Here is a 19,951-nt window from a genome sequence, read left to right as displayed (position 1 = left end):
TACTACAAAGTTTAACAAGGACTGGAGGTAGAATTAGTGCCTGGAAAGAGTCAAAATACTAGCATTTGAAATACCCTGGGGTGTCTAGTTTTCAAAAATATATGATTTGATGGGGTAAATTGCATTGGCCGGCTTCAAAGATACCCGAAATGGCACATGGGGGAATGGCACATGGTTTGGAAAAAATGGTTTTGCGCCAATATTAGGTAGCTGACACTAAGGAACGATCGGATCACGAAGATGTGCCCGTTGATGTCCAGTATAGGGACAGAAACTTATATAGTTGGGGCAAATAATGTATTTGGAATGATTTTAATCCCAGTTTAATTTATGTGGGTTTTTCAGTATAGCATGTATGCGGTGCATTTTTAGTTATGTTTTAACAGATATTTGTTTCATTGCATTATATGTTTTTTGAAATTTGATGGAAGGGGGATCTAACCTATTTATGTTTTTAATTTAATTTAATAAAAGTAAACTTTTATCATATTTTTTTCTCTCTATGTTGTTGGGGTTTAGACAAACTGGGTATTTACAACAGTAGCGTACCTAGCGGGGGGCGGTCCGCACCGGGTGCCGCTCATCAGGGGGGTGCCAATTTGCCGGCACCCCTCCAGAGACGGACAGTAATGTCCGCCGCTGGAGGAGCAGGCTCGCAAGAGAGCGGTATCGGAGGTCTTTAACAGACCTCCGGCTCCCTTGAGTGATTTTAAGCCGGTTCCCTTGAACCGGCTTAAAATCACTCAAGGGAGCCGGAGGTCTGTTAAAGACCTCCGATACTACTCCCTTGCGATCCGCGCGGCAACTGCTGCTGTGCAGAGGGCACTGTGGGCACGGCTTCAGTGCCGCCGGGATCTGACAACAAACCCCGGCGGCACTGAAGCCGCGCCCACAGTGCCCTCTGACCCGGAAGAAGACAGAAGAAGAGGAGCGAAGAGGTAGACTGCTGTAAAAAGAAAAGACTGCTGCAAGAAGAAAAGAAGGTAGGAAATCATTCATTAAGACTGAGTGACAGTGAGAGTGGATTGGTATGTGTGGAATCTGTGGATTGGTATATGTGTGGATTGGTATATGTGTGGATTGGTATATGTGTGGAATCTGTGGATTGGTATGTGTGGATTGGTATGTGTGGAATCTGTGGATTGGTATGTGTGGAATCTGTGGATTGGTATGTGTGGAATCTGTGGATTGGTATGTGTGGTATGTGTGGAATCTGTGGATTGGTATGTGTGGTATGTGTGTGGATTGGTATATGTGTGGATTGGTATATGTGTGGATTGGTATATGTGTGGATTAGTATGTGTGGAATGTGTGGAATCTGTGGATTGGTATGTGTGGAATCTGTGGATTGGTATATGTGTGGATTGGTATATGTGTGGATTAGTATGTGTGGAATCTGTGGATTGGTATGTGTGGAATCTGTGGATTGGTATGTGTGGAATCTGTGGATTGGTATGTGTGGAATCTGTGGATTGGTAAGTGTTGATTGGTAAATGTGTGAGAGTGATGGGTGTTATGCTGTACCATTTCCAATGTCTTTTTCATTATAATTATGCTCTAAAGTACATCATAACTCCCATCACTCTATACTGTTCCGTACAGTGGCAGAGCTGGGAGACAGAGGCCTTGCACCCCCACCGCAGGGTGCTGGTCAGGTTCTATGTGGGCAATGTGGACGCTGGCTTTGGGGTGTGCAATCTGTGATCTATGCCTGTAATTTAGGGTGTTTTATCTATAACTTTAATGCTGAGTTTTTATGTGAATTCCAATTGATCAATACCTGAAAAGCTGGGTTTGTGTGTTAATGTGTTGGTCTATATCTGCTATGCTATGTTTCTATACATTATTTATGTTTACCAGCAAATACAGGATTTGTATGTCTTACTCAGTTGATCAATACCTGGGGTGCTGTTTCCATGTGTTGTTTATTTGATCTATACCTTCAGTGCTGAGTGATTTCCAGTTGATCTATACCTGCAATGCTGGGTTTGTGTGTTCTGTTGATTTATACCTGCAATGCTATGTTTCCATACATTATTTATGTATACCTGTAAATACAGGATATTTATGTCTTAATCAGTTGCATGTGCTGTTTCCATGTGTTGTTTATTTGATCTATACCTGAACTACAGGGAGTAATTAAAAGAGAGTTGTGGTTTAGTGACGTAGGGGACAAATGGACTTTGGGGATGATTACGGGGAGAGGACCTCCCAATGTCACGGTGCAGTCAGAAGAAGGGAAGGCTGTACTGACTCTCACAGTCTTCCCCTGATCTGCAGTTGAGGGCAGTACAACATAATCCCTATCACTATACATCGATCTAGACATTTACAATAATGCAGCATAACCCCTACCACTATATACTAAGCCAGACACTGAAGTGGTAGGCCTACACCACATCAATGGCTTTGTATATAGTGATATGGGTTATACTGCATTATTGTAAATGTCAGGCTCAATGTATAGTGATATGGATTACGCTGCCCCACCGTCAGTGTGTGCTCAGTATAAAGTGATAGGTGTTATCCTGTATCACCGGCAATGTGGGCCTCAGTATATAATAACAGTTATGTTGTACCACCGTCAGCGCGTGCCTCAGTATATAATGGAAACAGTTATGTTGTACTACTGTCAGCGCGTGTCTCAGTATATAATGATAGCAGTTGTGCTGCACAACTGTCAATGTCTGCCTCAGTGTATAATGATAGTTATGTTGTACTACTATAAGTGTCTAGCTCAGTATATAAAGATAGCGGTTATGCTGTACCACCATCAATATCTGGCTCAGTTATAGTGATAGGTGTTATGCTGTTGCACTGTAGTATCTGGCTCAGTGTATAGTGATAGGAGTTATGCTGTTTCACTGTAATGTTTGCCTTAATATATAATGAAATTACTTAAGCTGCACCACCGTCAATGTCTGTCTCAGTATAGAGTGATAGGCATTATGCTGTACCACCGTCACTGCCTGGCTCAGTATATAGTGATAGGTGTCATGCTATACCACAGTCAGTGTCTGGTTCATATGGTGTATATATAATCATGAGTCGACATGGCAACACCACTATATATGCAAATGCTTAAATGAAAAGAGAACAATGTTATGGTGACTCCTGATTATAATATCAGAATTTTTTTTAGTTTATAGTGTCTTTAGCTGCTTAGCCAGTACTTAATTTGTAATGTTTGTCACTCATTTGTTAGGTCTTCTTAGAAACTTGTTGTGTTTGTTGTTTTTTTGGGGGGGGTTATTAAAGAAAGCACTATTATATGTTCAGTAAATGTTATTTAAACATATTTATTTTACTTATAAGTTATTATTTTATTTTTTCAGATTTCTTGTTGTTTACAGTTGACATACAGTTTACAAATTGGTGCAATAAATATTCTTGCCAACATAATTTTGTAGATGTCTTTACATTTGGGGGGGGGGTGCCACTTACAGGATCCGCCCCGGGTGCCAAATACTCTAGGTACGCCCCTGATTTACAATGTTTTCAGGACTGTCAGATCTGTCTTTTTTTGTGGAAACAGCACAATCTTCAATACATGTTTTGTTCCAGGCACAACAGGGACTGTTGAAAGTAAATACTGTTGAAATGAAATACAAATATCATAACACTTATTGTGATTATATATATATATATATATTTGTTTTTTCAGTGGTTACTGAATCTTTTTGACACATTTGCATTAAATCTGAACAACAAAATGAAGCCTTATGATCAGCAGCCAGTTTTAACACAAGCGAAACAATCATTAGTGGTTATTTGCCTTTTGCTCTGTGATCTTCCTCTTTTGGACATTTTCCTCCATCCCACCACTTTCGCTTGAGGTCCTCCAGACAATTGTTCTCCTGCAGCTGAAGGATAGCCAAGTCAAATTCATCACGAAAGGCAGAACCTGAAATACATGCAATTATCCAAGAAATTAATGGGTCCAACATGTCATATTATTTCATGCTCTTTCCTAAACCTAAACGTTTTGTGCTTTTTAGAAATACCTTTTTTTTTTAAATTTTCAACACTTTATTAAACAATTTACATGGCAGCTAGTAGGTTACTACAAAAAACTCCTGCATTAAATAAACATAATTTCTACAACATAATCATATTCCAAGCTACTGTTATTTTGGATACAGATATAAATGCAGAAAATTGACAGTATGTAGCATCACTTACCTACTGGCATACCAATGCCATAGCCCTTAGTATCTAGAAGACCTCCGACTTGGGTAAGGTTACAGTTTCGTTGTCGATAATACTCATTCATAGTGGATTCCAGAAGGAAGGCATAGTTTGAATTCAGTACTCTAGCGATTCCCTCCTCTGTACTCTTTACAAATACACTAGGCTGTTTTGAGTGCATGTAATTCCACATTCGTTGATATGTCTGGTATCTGGAATTCTAATGAATAATGTTATAAGTACATTGCACTCTCTCATCCAGCGGGTGGCTCCAGTTCTAGAAATAAAATACTCTTTAATATAAAAAAAAGCCTTGTAATCGTGGGAAATATAACTCAGGGTGTAAAGTAAGGACTAATCACATGGTACCTGTCCTGTTCACGAGGACAAATGTCTTCTGCTGTCCTCCCTGTCTCTCTGCTCCCTGCAGCCTCTGCCATGCCCTTTCCATGCTGAAGCAGAGCTAAATCATTGCTGGTGCATGGAAGATCAGCCTGGTGTCTCCCAGCTAGGGCCAGAATCTGTGGTCCCGAACCATCAGATTGAATTTAACCATGCTCTAGCTAAGTGCTGTTACAAAAAGGGATTTAAATGCCTGAACATTCTCATTGACATCCCCCAATGTGGCAGAAACCCCTAGCCTCTGTAGAGACTATTATTGGATCTCCTGCTTAGAACCCACGGCAGCAAGGGAGCAACTCACACCTGGGGTGTGAACTGAGGTGAAGAAGTAGCACTGAAGTAGAGGGGAATAGACAATAAGAGGAGATGAAAGGGAGTATGTGTGTAGTTGTGTGAAAATGTATGCCGTTAGTGTGTTTGTGAATTTAATTTGTTAATTTGCAAATTTATGTAAATTGTGAAAATAATTTCCACTTTAAACTGTTTAAAGAATGAGCTGTATTTACGTTTTTTATATTTACTTATCCATTTGCTGCATTTGAATCCCCTAAGGACAGAGCTGTTTTTTTTTCTTAAGAAGTGCTTTGAGTATATAATCTAGTTTACTATTAAAAAAAATAAAATTAAAAAAAAATCTTTTACTCATCTTCAGAAGCGAACGAAAAAAAACAATTTGTCCTGAGATTAGAAACACCTGATGTGCTCTTTTATTTTTCAATTTTTTTTTTAAACAGTGACCAAACAGGGCCCCTGATTTTTTTTGTGTTGCTGAATGTCTCACAATCAAGGCACTTCAGCGACATTGGCTGAGCTTAGGAGGCACATTTTTTTAGTCGCTGGGCCCGCCATATTTGAAAGGCATATAGCCTTGCTACCCCATGGAGGTGATTTGTGAGTATACCTTTAAAAATAAATAAACAATAAGGGAAAAATGTCTATTATTTATCTGCATCTAGACATAAGACTGGGTAAGGTTTATAATTTATAATTTATTTTTATTGCAAATATTTTTTGTGGTGTGGTGTTATACTCAACAGCAAAAAAGATTTACGTCGAGGAGATACACACAAAGTATTAATTGGAATTTCAGAAATCATTATACAAGACTGTAGTCATTAAAATTTTACCTGGAAGAAAGTCATGCTAGAACCTCCGTGGATTGTACCATACTCAATTGTAGTCTGGTCCGCCAGGTCATCGACTGACTCAATTGGCACATCCATTCGTTGCACAGTGAGGAAAGCAGCAAGATTTGCTGTATATGAAGAAATGATTATCAGGGTAAATGCCCACCTGAACAAAGAAAAAAAACCCTCTGTTATCTATATTTTCCTTTAATTATATTTTCAATAATTCATTTACTGACTTATCATTTTAATTAACCACGTGGCTACGTAGAAGCTGTTTCTTGGAATATATAATGCATCTAGAAGAATATTAGGGTATGGCTTCATGTGACTATAGATGATCAGTAAAGAAAATATTTTTCCCATTAGTGCCACAGACTCCATGCTCCCTCACAAAGAATACCATAGACTGGCATTGATATATATATATATAGATATATATATATATATGTATATATATATATATATATATATATATATCTATATATATATATATATATATATATATATAGTAACAGAGGAAGCATTGGGCTCTGTGATGTAGGCTCCTAAGAGCGGGTATATAAAACAGATTTCCCTGTTCATTATTATATAAAGTGGTTTTGTCACCTACAAAACTTTTTATTAACCAATGCAATAAATATCATCCTATATCTTTAGATATAGTTGCATAATTGTATTAAAATCCAATGTAACCAATGCTGGACATCCATTTAAGGAAGAATATTAGAACTGCAATTTTATATTGTCTTGCAGGGAGTAAATTGTAACATTTTGTGTTTTCATCCTGTCTAGTCTTTAAGTGTTGCTTTCCTGATCCCTTCACTTGTTGGGTATTTGCTGTTGTTGCCTGTGGTATGAGATTTGTTTGGTGCCACTGTTGTCTGTAATATGTTCCTGTTTCCTGTTGTATGTTGACTCCACTTTCCCTGATAACGTGGCTAAATAAACCATGCCTAGTCCACATAAAGTGTGTTGCATCCTCACTGACGTATCTTGACTGGTGGTATGATGGCTTTGGGAGACTTCTTCTCCACAGGAGCACTTTCACTCCAAGAACTGGAGAGCCTACTCATCTTATAGCTGGCTTTTTCTAAGAGGAAATTGGCAGTGACCAACAGGGACAGTATGGTCGCCCTGGTTTATGTTACATCCAGCATCTCATATTTTAATGCTAACAATGAAGAATTTGTTCACGCTTAAAAATTAATATTTTTTCATTTGTTCACACTTAAACATTAGTTATTATTTCCTTAGTGCATTCCTAGTTATCTAACAGTAATATGTAATGACCAGTGTCTCTTGCCAACATAGGCACATTATAATTATCTTTGACTAAAACTGCATGTTATACAAGCTATTTCACCAACATTATTGATGAACTCAATTCTATATTTCTATATACACACAACAGATTTCCCCATAATGCCAAACTCACCATACTCCACTGACACAGCGAGTAGACAGTGCTCTAGGAGCTATGGTAGATCCCTGCTGCATAAATCCTCCAACTGGAAACCAAAGGCTGTTCCCAAGAGAGTATTGGTTTACTAGGAGATTGCACCGTCCCTGGGCACAAGGGTGAGGACTGTACCATTCGTATGGAGTTAGTCTAGTAAGATATTATTTATTAAAACATGTTATGTTTGTGTTTATATATATATACACTCACACACATACATCATAATGTTAAATGATTAAACTTTCAAAAGGGAACATCTGACAATACAAAATTTCACGTTTTGCCACTGATAATTGAGCTATCTCTTACTAATAATAATATTAATATAATTACTTTATAATATTTAATATACGAATGTACTTTTTAGAAGGGAAGAACATTATATATCTAGTATTTTATCTATTGCGGTAATGTATTTAATATAATAAACTAACTAAAACAGAGACATCACAACCAAGCTTTTAACAGCAAAAACAGTAACATAAACAACAGTGACTGAATATTTTAGGATTTCTTATATGCATGCCACTATTTTCAAAGCTGAATGCATTCACCTGCAAATAATTTCAAAATGGGAGTTTACAAAATTATTTCATAAAATTATTTTTGCTCTACCTTTCAATTAGTAGTAGTGACTAGTAGTTTAACTGAACAGGGTTGGGCAAGTACCCTATCAGGGTTTTTTTTTGGCAAGTGAGTAGGGAAGACAAAAATAAGGTATGGTAGAGGGCATAGTGTTATATAGAGTGGGTTTTTATAAGGGTTTGTATTGTAATGAGGGTAGGGCATTTTTTTTACAATTATTTCATTTTTATGACATCCTCTCTATTAAATTACAATGGAATACATGCAAAAACTCCCGTTTAATCACATGGATCTCTTTTGGAAAAAAAGGAACCCCTGGATATATCATGGTGCCCTCACTCTGCTACCCTCCTACAGGAAGAATGGCAGTGAGGCCTGACTGGCATCTGCAAAGACACTCTCTGGTCTATGCTAACAGAATGGTAACCTGGTGATAGATGAGAGGTTCAGGCATGTAAATGTAAAGGTAATTTATTTGAGTGTATGTAACATTTATCTTGGCAAGTCTCTGAATGTGCCCCCCCTCAAAATAAGAGAACACTGTAGTCTCTCAATAGACAAGCTGATGACCGCTGCATATGTGGAGGACATTCAATGCCACCTGGGCAGACCTTAAACCCATAAAGATAAGGGACATAATGGTGCATCTTAACAAATCATCACTTTATTACCAAGATCATACTAATACAACCTCCATAATTCCACATCAGTAGACATCATTGTGAAGATCACCTAATATCACATTTGTCAGCAGATCTGTGCTAAACAAATGTGGTGTAAAGCAACACAGACAAGACAGGAGCGGTCTATCAGCGTAATGGAGAAGAGCAGTGAAGTGTCTCTCGCTCTCAAAAAACACACATACAAATATAAAGAAGCAATAAAAAGTATTTTTAACTAAAACATGGAACCACAGTGATGTCACTATGACACATGGCAGCGAGGAAAAAAAGGTTAAAATTCCTCATTTCCATAGAAATACAGAGCAAAAGAAATGGTACCCATAAAAATAACAAAAATAAAAATGTAATGAAATATCAAGATTAAATGTAAAGAGTAGTATAGTATTGTGTGTAAGAGAAAATTTTGCCAGAGGGGTGTTGCTGAGCAATATTGGGTTTCCAGTAGTGGAGAAAAAAAAAAGCAAAAAAAAAAAAATTTTGTTTTTCGCATTGTCACCTACTTTTTTATATTTATTTTAGTCTATAAATATTTTTTTACCAAGCATATAAACCTGCTGTGTATATTTTTTAAATCATAAATGAGAAAGATCTTAAAAATTATTAAAATAGGAGGGGCGGAGCTAACTGTGATGAGCAGAAGCGAGTAACTGGTGCTCTGCTGGCAACAATAAAAAACGGCAAAATTAAGGGGAGAAAAATTACCTTTTCGGCTTTATAAGTGTTCCAGATGGCCACTCCAAAGTTGAAAAAGTCAGGGGGTAAAGTTGCAGGAGAATCAGCAACCAAATTGAAGCAGCAGGCTTCATTAAAGTCATTCCCTGACTGGATCCAAGATGGCGCCGATGACAATCCTCTCATGGAGCCCTCCCAGTGCTGTAATGAGGATGAATTAACAGCTATCCAGGGATTTCCCTACAGAACAGCCTTGCAAGGTATGCTAAAGATGCTAAGACAACAAATTAAAGGTGGCATGGCTTCTTTTACAAATAAAATCCAACAGGATATTAAAAATTTGGGAGATAGAGTAAATGAGGTAGAAAATAAAGTAGATGAAATAACTGAAGTACAAAATGAACTTTTTACCTCACAAAATAATTTGAAAGAAGAAATTAATAAATTACAAAATCAAATAACAGACCTAGAAGACAGATCCCGAAGAAATAATATACGGATAAGGGGAATTCCTGAGAATATTTTAGGGCCTGTTTTACCACAATTTCTGAGGGAATTTTTTGCATTTCTTCTAAAGGATGTGGCGGCAAAGGACATTATACTTGATAGGTCGCATAGACTTCCCAAACCAAAAGGAATACCCACAGACAAACCACGGGATGTAATTACAAGAATTCATTTCTTCCACATCAAGGACCGAATTCTTAAAAGCCATAGATTACACAGAGATTTACCTGAGAAATATGCCAAATTAGAAATATACCCTGACTTGTCAAAAGGTACACTTCAAAAACGGCGCAATTTAGCACCTATCACCTCAGTCCTAAGGAAGCACAACATTATGTATAAATGGGGATTTCCAGTGAAACTCCTTGTCACCAAAAATGGAGAGACATCCGTCATTGCATCATTGGGAGAAGGCCAGGATCTTTTACAAAGATGGGGATTGATGGGAGAATCTAGCATTGCTACTGCAAGCCCGCCTAACACTCACCTTACGAAAATATGGACAGGGACTCAGAAAAAGAGGAAAGCAGTAGATAGATCTGCATCAAATTCACCGTCTACTTCTCCAAAAGGAATATAAGTCTCAGAATAGTAAAGCTTTTCAACATTTATTTTTCTTGTGTATGCATGAAGATTATAAATAGCTTTATACTAGGTATGTGTATGTATATGTATATATATATAGATGTGTATATGTGTATTTATACTATATCTCCCCGCCAATACACTAAGATATAGATATTGTTGCTCTCGGAATACTCGGCTCTATTTCAGAGTTGAAGACATGGTATTACTTTTAAATTTGGTTATCAATTGGTTGTTAAGGTTTTATAGTTATAGTTATCACTGGCCTATCTATCAAATTTTGTGCATGATTCTGGAAGGGACTCTTGATAGAACTCAAAACCACTTTATTTGTATAATTTATTTTTACAATTTATGTCTTTAAATTTACTCTCTATAAATGTAAAGGGGTTAAACTCCCCTCACAAACGAAGAGTAGCATTTGAGGAAGCTAAAAGTACACATGCTCATATTGTGTTTTTTCAAGAAACTCATTTTAGCACAGATAACATACCAAATTTTTATGCAAAAAAATTTCCTATAGCTTTTCATTCTACATTGCCTTCGAAAAAACGGGGGGTTTCAATTTTTTTTAGACATGATGTTTCAGTGTCTATACATAAATCCATCCTGGACCCTCATGGTCGATACATAATTCTAATCTGTACTATCAATCAACAAGATTTTACTCTGGCTAATATTTATGCGCCATTATCAGGTCAGTCATTATTTTTACGCAAGATATACCAAGAAATCTACAAATACAAACGAGGAAATATTTTGGTAGGTGGTGACTTTAACATCACAATGGATCCATCCCTTGACAATTCTTACAGTAGAACTATAAAGGGTCAATATATCCAGAATAATAGTAGTGCAAGGATCAGAAATTTACATATTGAATATGGGCTACAAGATGTATGGCGTTCCCTACATCCTTCCGATAGGGAATATACCTTTCATTCATTAGTTCACAATACGTACTCCAGAATTGATTATATAATGGTTGACAAATATATGCTACAGCAAATACATTGTTGTACTATAGGTAATATCAATTGGTCAGATCACGCTCCCGTGATGGTTACAATTAAAAACGACCTCACTATCAAAGGGCAGGGAATATGGCGTGTCAATGAATATGAACTAGCAAAACCATCAGTGCAGAAGTTATTTAGCAAATGTATACAAAATTATTTCAAAGAAAATATGTCAGATGATATTGCCATAGACACAGTATGGTTAGCACATAAAGCAGTTATGCGGGGTCTGTTTATTCAACACACCGCTAGGGTGAATAGGGCACGTAAATCTCGTGTAACAATGTTGGAATCCCAATTGAGATCACTTCAATCACAAAATCAAACACAACCATCTACAATTCTACTAACTGAAATTCAAAAAACACAAAAAGATTTAGATGAGTTATACAACTATAAAACTGAATTGGCTATGAGACGACTTAAACATAATTATTATGAAAAAGGCAATAAAGCAGATTCACTCCTTGCTAATAAGCTAAGACAAACAGTTCTCAAATCTCATATTTCTTTTGTGAAAAATGAATACAATACTAGAGTATATAACCCAAAACATATTGCGGATACATTTGCTACATTTTATGATCATTTGTATAATTTGAAAAAGGATCCTTCAATATTTCACCCACGAGTTAAGGACATACAAGGTTTCTTGGAAACACTGCCTATACCTAAGATCTCTCATGAAAATAGGGAAAGCATAAGCAAATTGATTACCTTGGAAGAGATAGAGGAGGTTATTAAATCTCTCAGTCCTCATAAGGCACCTGGACCTGATGGTTTTTCAAATGCGTATTATAAAACGTTTTGCTCGATTTTAACACCATATCTTCAGCATCTTTTTAATAATTTCTTGACACAAGGGTCTATACCTAAAGAAATGCTAAAAGCTTATATTATAAATATACCAAAACCTGGCAAATCTACTGATGAATGTGCTAATTACAGACCAATATCTCTTTTAAATGTGGATCTAAAAATTTTCGCAAAGATTTTAGCAAACAGGATAACACCACTATTAACATCTTTAATCCATAATGACCAAGTAGGTTTTATTAAAGGTAGACAAGCATCAGATAACGCAAGAAAACTCATTAATGTCATTCAGATTTCCGAAAAAAAAAAAATTCCATGTGCAATTCTTTAGAATCTCTAGACGCTGAAAAAGCATTTGACAGACTAAATTGGCATTATCTTAAAGCAACACTACAAAAATTTGGCTTCCCTTCTGTGTTTGTCAGAGCTATAATGGCAATGTACTCTTCCCCAATAGCAAATGTTTTAAATGAAGGATTCGTTTCCAAGGACATTATTATCTCAAATGGAACAAGACAGGGGTGCCCATTGTCCCCGATATTATATGTATTGGCATTAGAGCCTTTAGCTATAAAAATACGTAATTCTGGAGATGTAGTGGGTTTTCCCATACCTGAACGAAACACATTAAAATTGAATTTATTTGCAGATGATATTTTATTAACCATTACTAAACCTCACAAATCTATCCCTTCATTATTTAATATATTAGAAAACTATGGTAAAATATCATACCATAAAATTAATACTAAAAAAACTCAAGCTATGACATTAAATCTCCCACAAAGTACTATAAATACTCTGAAACAACAATATGATTTTCTCTGGAAAATGCACTATATAGAGTATTTAGGGATAAAACTGACTAATACCATTAAACAAATGATTCCAACGAACCTATCTGAACTGTGGGTAGACATTAAAAAAGACTTTAATTCATGGGTCACTTATAACTTATCCTGGTTGGGTCGAATAGCTGCTTTTAAAATGACAGCTTTTCCAAAATTATTATACATTTTTCGCATGATCCCTCTACATATATCTAAAGCTACTTTATTAAAGTATCAAAAAGATGTAAACACATTTATTAACCAAGGGAAAAAAAATAGAATAGCAGATAACTTATTAAGAATACCTGTTGATCTGGGTGGACTAGGCCTTCCGGATTTATATATTTTTCATAAAGCAGTACTTTTAGCACAGGCTATTTTGTTACTTTCTCCTCCAGGTCAAATTGGTTGGGTTGATTTAGAGAATGCTATGTTAATTTCCTATAAACCTGAAGAACTGTTATGGCTTCCTAAACATCTTCACCCCAGTGTAAAATTTACTCTGGAAACATCTAATATGGCATTGAAAACATGGGAGTGGACAGCTAGTTTGTGTCCTGATTTATTTAAAATTCAAAAGATTACCCCATTTAAAACACTCAGTTTATTAATTCCTAACATAGATTTATCCATTTGGTATGCAAAAGGCATAAAACAGGTTAATGATTTGTTTCATGGGAATACCTTTTTATCATTTGAACAATTACATCAGATTTGGGATATACCATATAAGCAATTTTATGTATATTTACAAATAAGACATTGTTTATCAATTTATTCGGATCTGTTACAAATAGGTAATAACAATACTTTACTCCTTATAAGTCTCTGCAAGCAAGTGCCCTATATAAGAAAGGCTATTTCGGTTTGTTATTTTTTCCTACAAAAGCAAATGCTTCGAGACAAACTACCATATATGCTCAAATGGGAGGTAGAACTAGGAATAAATTTTACAAAAGAACAATGGAACAAAAATGTACGTACACTTTCCCAAACATCTAGGTGCGCTAATCACAAAGAAATTAATAAAAAAATATTGTATAGATGGTATCTCACCCCAGAGAAATTACATCATATGTTCCCAAATATTTCTCATCTTTGTTGGAGAGAATGTGGAGAAAAGGGTACTCTAAGTCACATTCTGTGGTATTGCCACAAAATTCAACCATTATGGAATAGAATTTTTTGCTTGTCATCCAAACTACTTCAATTCAATGTTCCAGTCTCACCTGAGATTGCTCTTTTAGGAGCAGTACCTCATGGTATCTCCAGATCTAAATCAAAATTACTGGGATATATACTGTTAGCTACCAAAATTGCCATAGTTAGGAAATGGAAAAACAACACGGGCCCACAATTTTCAGAAGTCATGCATATTTTATTAGATATAAAAAACATGGAATACATGTCTCATTCTCTTTCAGATTCAGTGGCTCTATATGATCAGGTCTGGGCTCCTATATCCAATATAGCCCTTGAAAAAACTCTTACTTAATCTGGTACTTTTTAACAGGTTATTCTTTCTTTTTGTAGAGTAGTAAGTAGAAGGGAAGAGGAATGAAACAGGGATGTATATGCATGTGTAGGTATATGTGTATGTATATTATGCATGTGTATGTAGGGATATATATATATGTTTGTATATGGATTTGTGTAAATGGGCCCATGGAGAGACATGTATTTTTTTTTTTTCCTAATGAATTTTCTGCATGTATCATATACTATGTGTAGTTATGTTTGCATATCCAATTATAAATGTATGTCTTTGCTACTGTAACAATGCTATGTATTTTAGTTTTTTTCCCTTTCATTTTCATGTACTTAACAAGTAGTATTAATAATTGGTTCACAATAAGGTAGAAATAAGGCCAGTGGTTTTTGTTTTTGTTTTCAAAGTCAGGAGTATTTTCTCTTCATATTGTATCCAGCTAATATATTCTTATTTTAATATTCATTAATTTATTATTTTCACGTACTGGAGCCAATTCAATTATTGGAGACCAATTCGGAATTTAATATCAGTTGTAACACATTTCTAATGTATTTTCTTCAACTCAATAGTTTATTGTAAGTTACTATTGTCAATGAAATAAAAACTTCAATAAAAATTACTGAAAAAAAAAAAAATTATTAAAATAATTAAAATAAAGATAAGTACTGCATTATAAAATAATACCTGTTTATTCGAAGGTGGTGGTAAATTAGTTTAGCTAGTGTGAGAAGAATTTGGAAGGGGGAGTGATAATTTACTTGTTAAAACAAAAAACGAATTCATCTTTAGACAAAGTGAGGTTTGTTAAATGAGAAGAATGCTTAAATAAATCAAGGAAAAGTCTTATGAAGTTCTGGTAATGTGACAGGAATCCTATGGTCACACATCTTTTATTACAAATTTTTTCCTGGTTTGTGTACTTTTGAAGTACTTTTATTTTGGGGTCCTCAATGGATTGTACAGTCTGGGTGAAGTTTCTGTCCGGTTTCTCCAATGTAACATGCTGTTTTCAATTTATTGCTCTGGATCATATACGTGACTCAGCAGTTTTCAATGGACGTGTTTTTGTTTCAAGTTGGGTGGTTGTCTGAAAGCCAGTATAGGAGGGTCGGGGAATATTTGTTCTTAACACTGCATCCTCTGTTAGTAGTTGTTGTAAGTTGTTTGGCTGATTTCCTCTGGCGTTGGGATGTATGTGGCCATTAATTGGATGCGTGTAGTTGTATCCTTTGTGCTATATTGTAAGGTGTTCCTTGGGTGTTCTCATTTTTCATTTTAATTATCCTGGCTTTGTTGCCCATTTGACAACTCTGATAGTGTTTCAAGCTGCTTATTGCAGTCCTCAGTGTAAGAGCAGATGTGGTGGTACGTAACGGCTTGGCTGTAAATACTGTCTTGTTTGGAGTTTGATGGGAGATAGCTGGAGCTATGAAGGTAGAGGGTTGCTGGGGAATCACATAAATCAATACTAAAGGGGAGGGCTCGCTGGAGGCAATACACAAGGGCATGGGGGGGCATTACATTAACCAATAATAAAGGTGGTGGGGGCTGGCTGGGGGCATTGCATAAATCAATACTAAGGGGAGAACTTGCTGGGGGACATTACATACATCAATACACAAAGATGTGGGGGCATACATTCACAAAGGGGGCTGGCGGCACAAAAACACATGGGGGCAATACACAAGGGTGTGATGGGAAAACATTAATCAATACTAATGAGGGGCCTGGCTAGGGCGTCGATACACAAGAGGGCAAACACACAAAAGGGAAGGTTTAACAACAAAGCATTGTAGGGCTGCAACTAACGATTATTTTTATAATTTTATAAATTTTTCATTTATTTAAAATAATTTAATAAACAAATGATGTTAAATACAAACAGCAGAATAAAAAAAAAACTTTGATAAAATGCATTTCTTGTCTTTATTTCCCAACCAGGCCCCCCAATTGATGCACATTTGAGCCCAGGCTTGCCTCGCTGCCTCCCAGACATGCCACGCTGCCTCCCACATATGCCACTCCACGCTGCCTCCCACATATGCCACTCCACGCTGCCTCCCACATATACCACTCCACGCTGCCTCCCACATATGCTACTCCACGCTGCCTCCCACATATACCACTCCACGCCGCCTCCCACATATACCACGCCACGCTGCCTCCCACATATACCACTCCACGCTGCCTCCAACATATACCACGCCACCTCCCACATATACCACTCCACGCTGCCTCCCACATATACCACTCCACGCTGCCTCCCACATATACCACTCCACGCTGCCTCCCACATATACCACGCTGCCTCCCACATATACCACACCACGCTGCCTCCCACATATGCCACTCCACCCCCACATATGCCACTGTGCCTGATACGCCTTATACCCCCTGATACACCACTCCATCCTCCCCAGACATGCCACACTGCCCCCCAGACATGCCACGCTGCCCTCCCCACATATGCCACTCCACTCTACCCCCAGATATGCCACTGTGGCCCCAGATATGCCTTATACACCCTGATACACCACTCCATCCTCCCCAGACATGCCACACTGCCCTCCCCACATATGCCTTATATAATGCAGATGTCCCCCCAGATGTCACTCTGTCCTCCCCAGATATGCCCAATATCTCATAGTCCCCTCATAGAGTCACAGACCCGTTCGCATCACACTGACACCATACTTTTATAAATAAGTACTGGGTTAATCTTCACGGCCCCCAGGATTTAGATTCCCCTTTATCTCTAACTGCACCTTAAGTTAACTTTATTAATCAAATTAACCCTCAGTCCTCATCATTAAATTAACCCTAAACACCCCATTAACCACAGCATCCCCTAAATTAACCCTAAACACCCCATTAACCATAACTGCCCCTAAATTAACCCTAAACACCCCATTAACCATAACTGCCCCTAAATTAACCCCCACCTCCCCTAACTTTCAGCAGCCCAAATATTAATTTTATACTTACAGTTAGATGAGTGTCACAGCCATGTGGTTCTGGCCTTCTGGGAGAAGGAAGGGGGCGGGGCCAGTTGTCACAGTGATTACAGGGAGGGACCGGTAAGTAGGAGCTGCTGCTGTGAGTCACTCAAACGGATTATATAATGAGGGGTATTTTTCAGAGCGTTTGCTTTGAAAAAACCCTCATTTTATAATCGATAATAATCGATTCAATTAATCGATAATGAAATTCGTTGGCAACGAATTTCATTATCGATTATTATCGATTTTATCGATTAGTTGTTGCAGCCCTAAAGCATTGTAGGAAATACATTTCTTATGCTTCGTTGTAGCTTAGCCTGTCTTAATGTGGGTGTCTGTGTAGCAGAATATCCCTTACCTTTTTTTGGCCTGTTAACACGTTTGGTTTCAGGGATTTTAATAAAGATGTGATAAAAAAGAAAAATGTATAGTTATTTGGATGGCAAGTAGTGTGACTCAAGTATGTATAAGGGGTGCGTGTGGGTACATGAGATCAACCAAGCAATAAAATATATGAGGCTGGTGTCCAAATGTTTCCAGGGCTGCTCTTCATTCCCAGTCCAGCCCTGAAAGGAATGCAGCCCCTGAGACCAAAATAAAGCTTTTTACCATTCAACAGGTTCCCCCTCACGATACACTACAGCCCAGACAGAGTAGAACTAAGTCAGACAAACCGCAAACCGGATAACAATAGGAGATCAAAAAAATCACAGACACTCCTACTAGCAAGCTAGCAGCTAGACAACACAAGGTTAATGAGGATAAGGGTATGTGTATGTGTGTGTGTGGGGGGGCCTTATTTGAGAAAATGTCTGATAGCTAAAAGTTGTCTATATATATTTTAGATGCCACTAAGACAAAAGCACAGTCTGGGATAGGGAGGTGGTGTTTGTACCATTATAGCATGTGATCAGATGCACAGTATGCTAAAGACTAGGCAGAAATGTCCACATTAGGGTTGACACCTTTTGTCAAGGCATTTCACGGACTGTAAGGGGCTTGCATTTTCTAAGTGACTTGCTTTCTGTAAGTGACCAGTTTGTTTGTGCACCACAGCAGCGGCAGAGAAGTGGTATTATAAGTATACCAACAGTGGGTTTGTATCTCAACCAGCAACAAGAGGGTTGAAGGGTTTGTGGTAAAAAAACAAAAAAAAAAAAACAAACAAAAAAAAAAAACTGTGTTTTGCATTAACTGTTTGGTTTTTTTTTCTCTCTCCCATTTTCTATAGTGTAATTAGTTAAGGGTGGGGTTTATAATCAATTAACTGTGTTGCTCTGTATATAAGGAAGTGGTTAAACTCACAGCTTGCTCACTGTAAGGGGCTTGCATTTTCTAAGTGACTTGCTTTCTGTAAGTGACCAGTTTGTGCACCACAGCAGTTAGTGCAACACAAGAGTGCAAGAGCAAGGAGGGTAAGTGACATAAAGCAACTGTTTAAATTCTATACTCGCGTCCCTTTATAAAGAATGAGCAAGCTTGGAGATTTCACTCAGTGCACATCATGCCATATGTATGCATGCTTGGAACAGCAGTTCCTGGGTCCATATCGCTGTGGTAAGTGTGATCAATTGGTCTCTCTGGAAGCTGAGGTTGGTGCTCTTAAGAGGCACATTGAAACACTGAGAGAGATTGACAACCTTGAGAGGAGTCTGTTGCTCACTGAGCAAAGTTTAGATGGGGCCCCTAGCAATGAGGGAGGAGATCAGTCAGAAGGGAGTCAGGCACATAGCTGGGTGACAGTAAGACGTGGTTGCAGTGGGGAAGGGAAGAGGAAGAGGCAAGTCAGCCCAGAGTCTCTCCCTCCCAACAAATTTGCCCTTTTAAGTGAGCATGTTGGGGAGGCAGACTCAGAGGTAGGCTTTGCGGAAAAAGCTGTTCTCCCTAACAGCCGGGAGAGCAGCTCATCCAATGTGCAGGGGATCCGAAAGGAAGGAAAGCCCAGGCAGGTTGTGGTGGTAGGGGATTCAATAATCAGGAAAACAGACAGGGTAATCTGTAGCTCTGATCGCAGCAACCGAATGGTTTGCTGTCTCCCGGGTGCCCGGGTTCGGCATGTTGCGGACAGAGTGGATAGATTATTGGGAGGGGCTGGTGAGGATCCAGCTGTCTTGGTGCACATTGGCACCAATGACCTAGTAAGAGGAAGATGGAGTGTCCTAAAAGATAATTTTAGGGACTTGGGTAGTAAGATTAAGAAAAGGACCTCCAAGGTAGTATTCTCAGAGATACTACCTGTGCCATGCGCTACACCAGAAAGGCAGCGGGAGATTAGGCAGCTAAATGCATGGCTGAAGTCTTGGTGTAAGAAGGAGGGCTTTGGGTTCTTAGAGCACTGGGCTGATTTTGCTTTGGGGTACAATCTCTATAGTCGTGATGGATTGCACCTAAATGCAAGAGGGTCCAATGTGCTTGGGGAGAGAATGGTTAGACGGTTGGAGGAGATTTTAAACTAGGAATGGGGGGGGAGGGAATAAATACCGGGTTAGACAGTATAGAAAGGGAAGGCGATTTACTTAGTAACCAGGTGGGTGGATCTGGGGGCTTGGTCTATAAAGATAATAGGGAGAAGCATATGTTTTGC

At 37.8% G+C, this 19,951-nt stretch overlaps 1 protein-coding gene across 1 annotated transcript in view; it reads right to left on the bottom strand.

Annotated features, from left to right (window-relative positions):
- Window positions 1-19,951, bottom strand: part of GRIK4 (glutamate ionotropic receptor kainate type subunit 4) — a 249,989-nt gene that overhangs the window by 6,330 nt on the left and 223,708 nt on the right. Inside the window, exons 15-18 of the mRNA XM_053452347.1 lie at window positions 7,156-7,329; window positions 5,718-5,883; window positions 4,183-4,408; window positions 3,776-3,904 (exon numbers count right to left, since the gene is read on the bottom strand). Coding sequence (XP_053308322.1) covers window positions 3,776-3,904; window positions 4,183-4,408; window positions 5,718-5,883; window positions 7,156-7,329 — 695 coding nt within the window. The remainder of the gene's footprint in view (window positions 1-3,775; window positions 3,905-4,182; window positions 4,409-5,717; window positions 5,884-7,155; window positions 7,330-19,951) is intronic.

This window comes from Spea bombifrons, chromosome 12 (genome assembly GCF_027358695.1).
Source record: "Spea bombifrons isolate aSpeBom1 chromosome 12, aSpeBom1.2.pri, whole genome shotgun sequence".
NCBI classification, from domain to species: domain Eukaryota; kingdom Metazoa; phylum Chordata; class Amphibia; order Anura; family Pelobatidae; genus Spea; species Spea bombifrons.
Note: the sequence above shows the minus strand (reverse complement) of the source record. Positions and strands in the feature narration are given on the sequence as shown.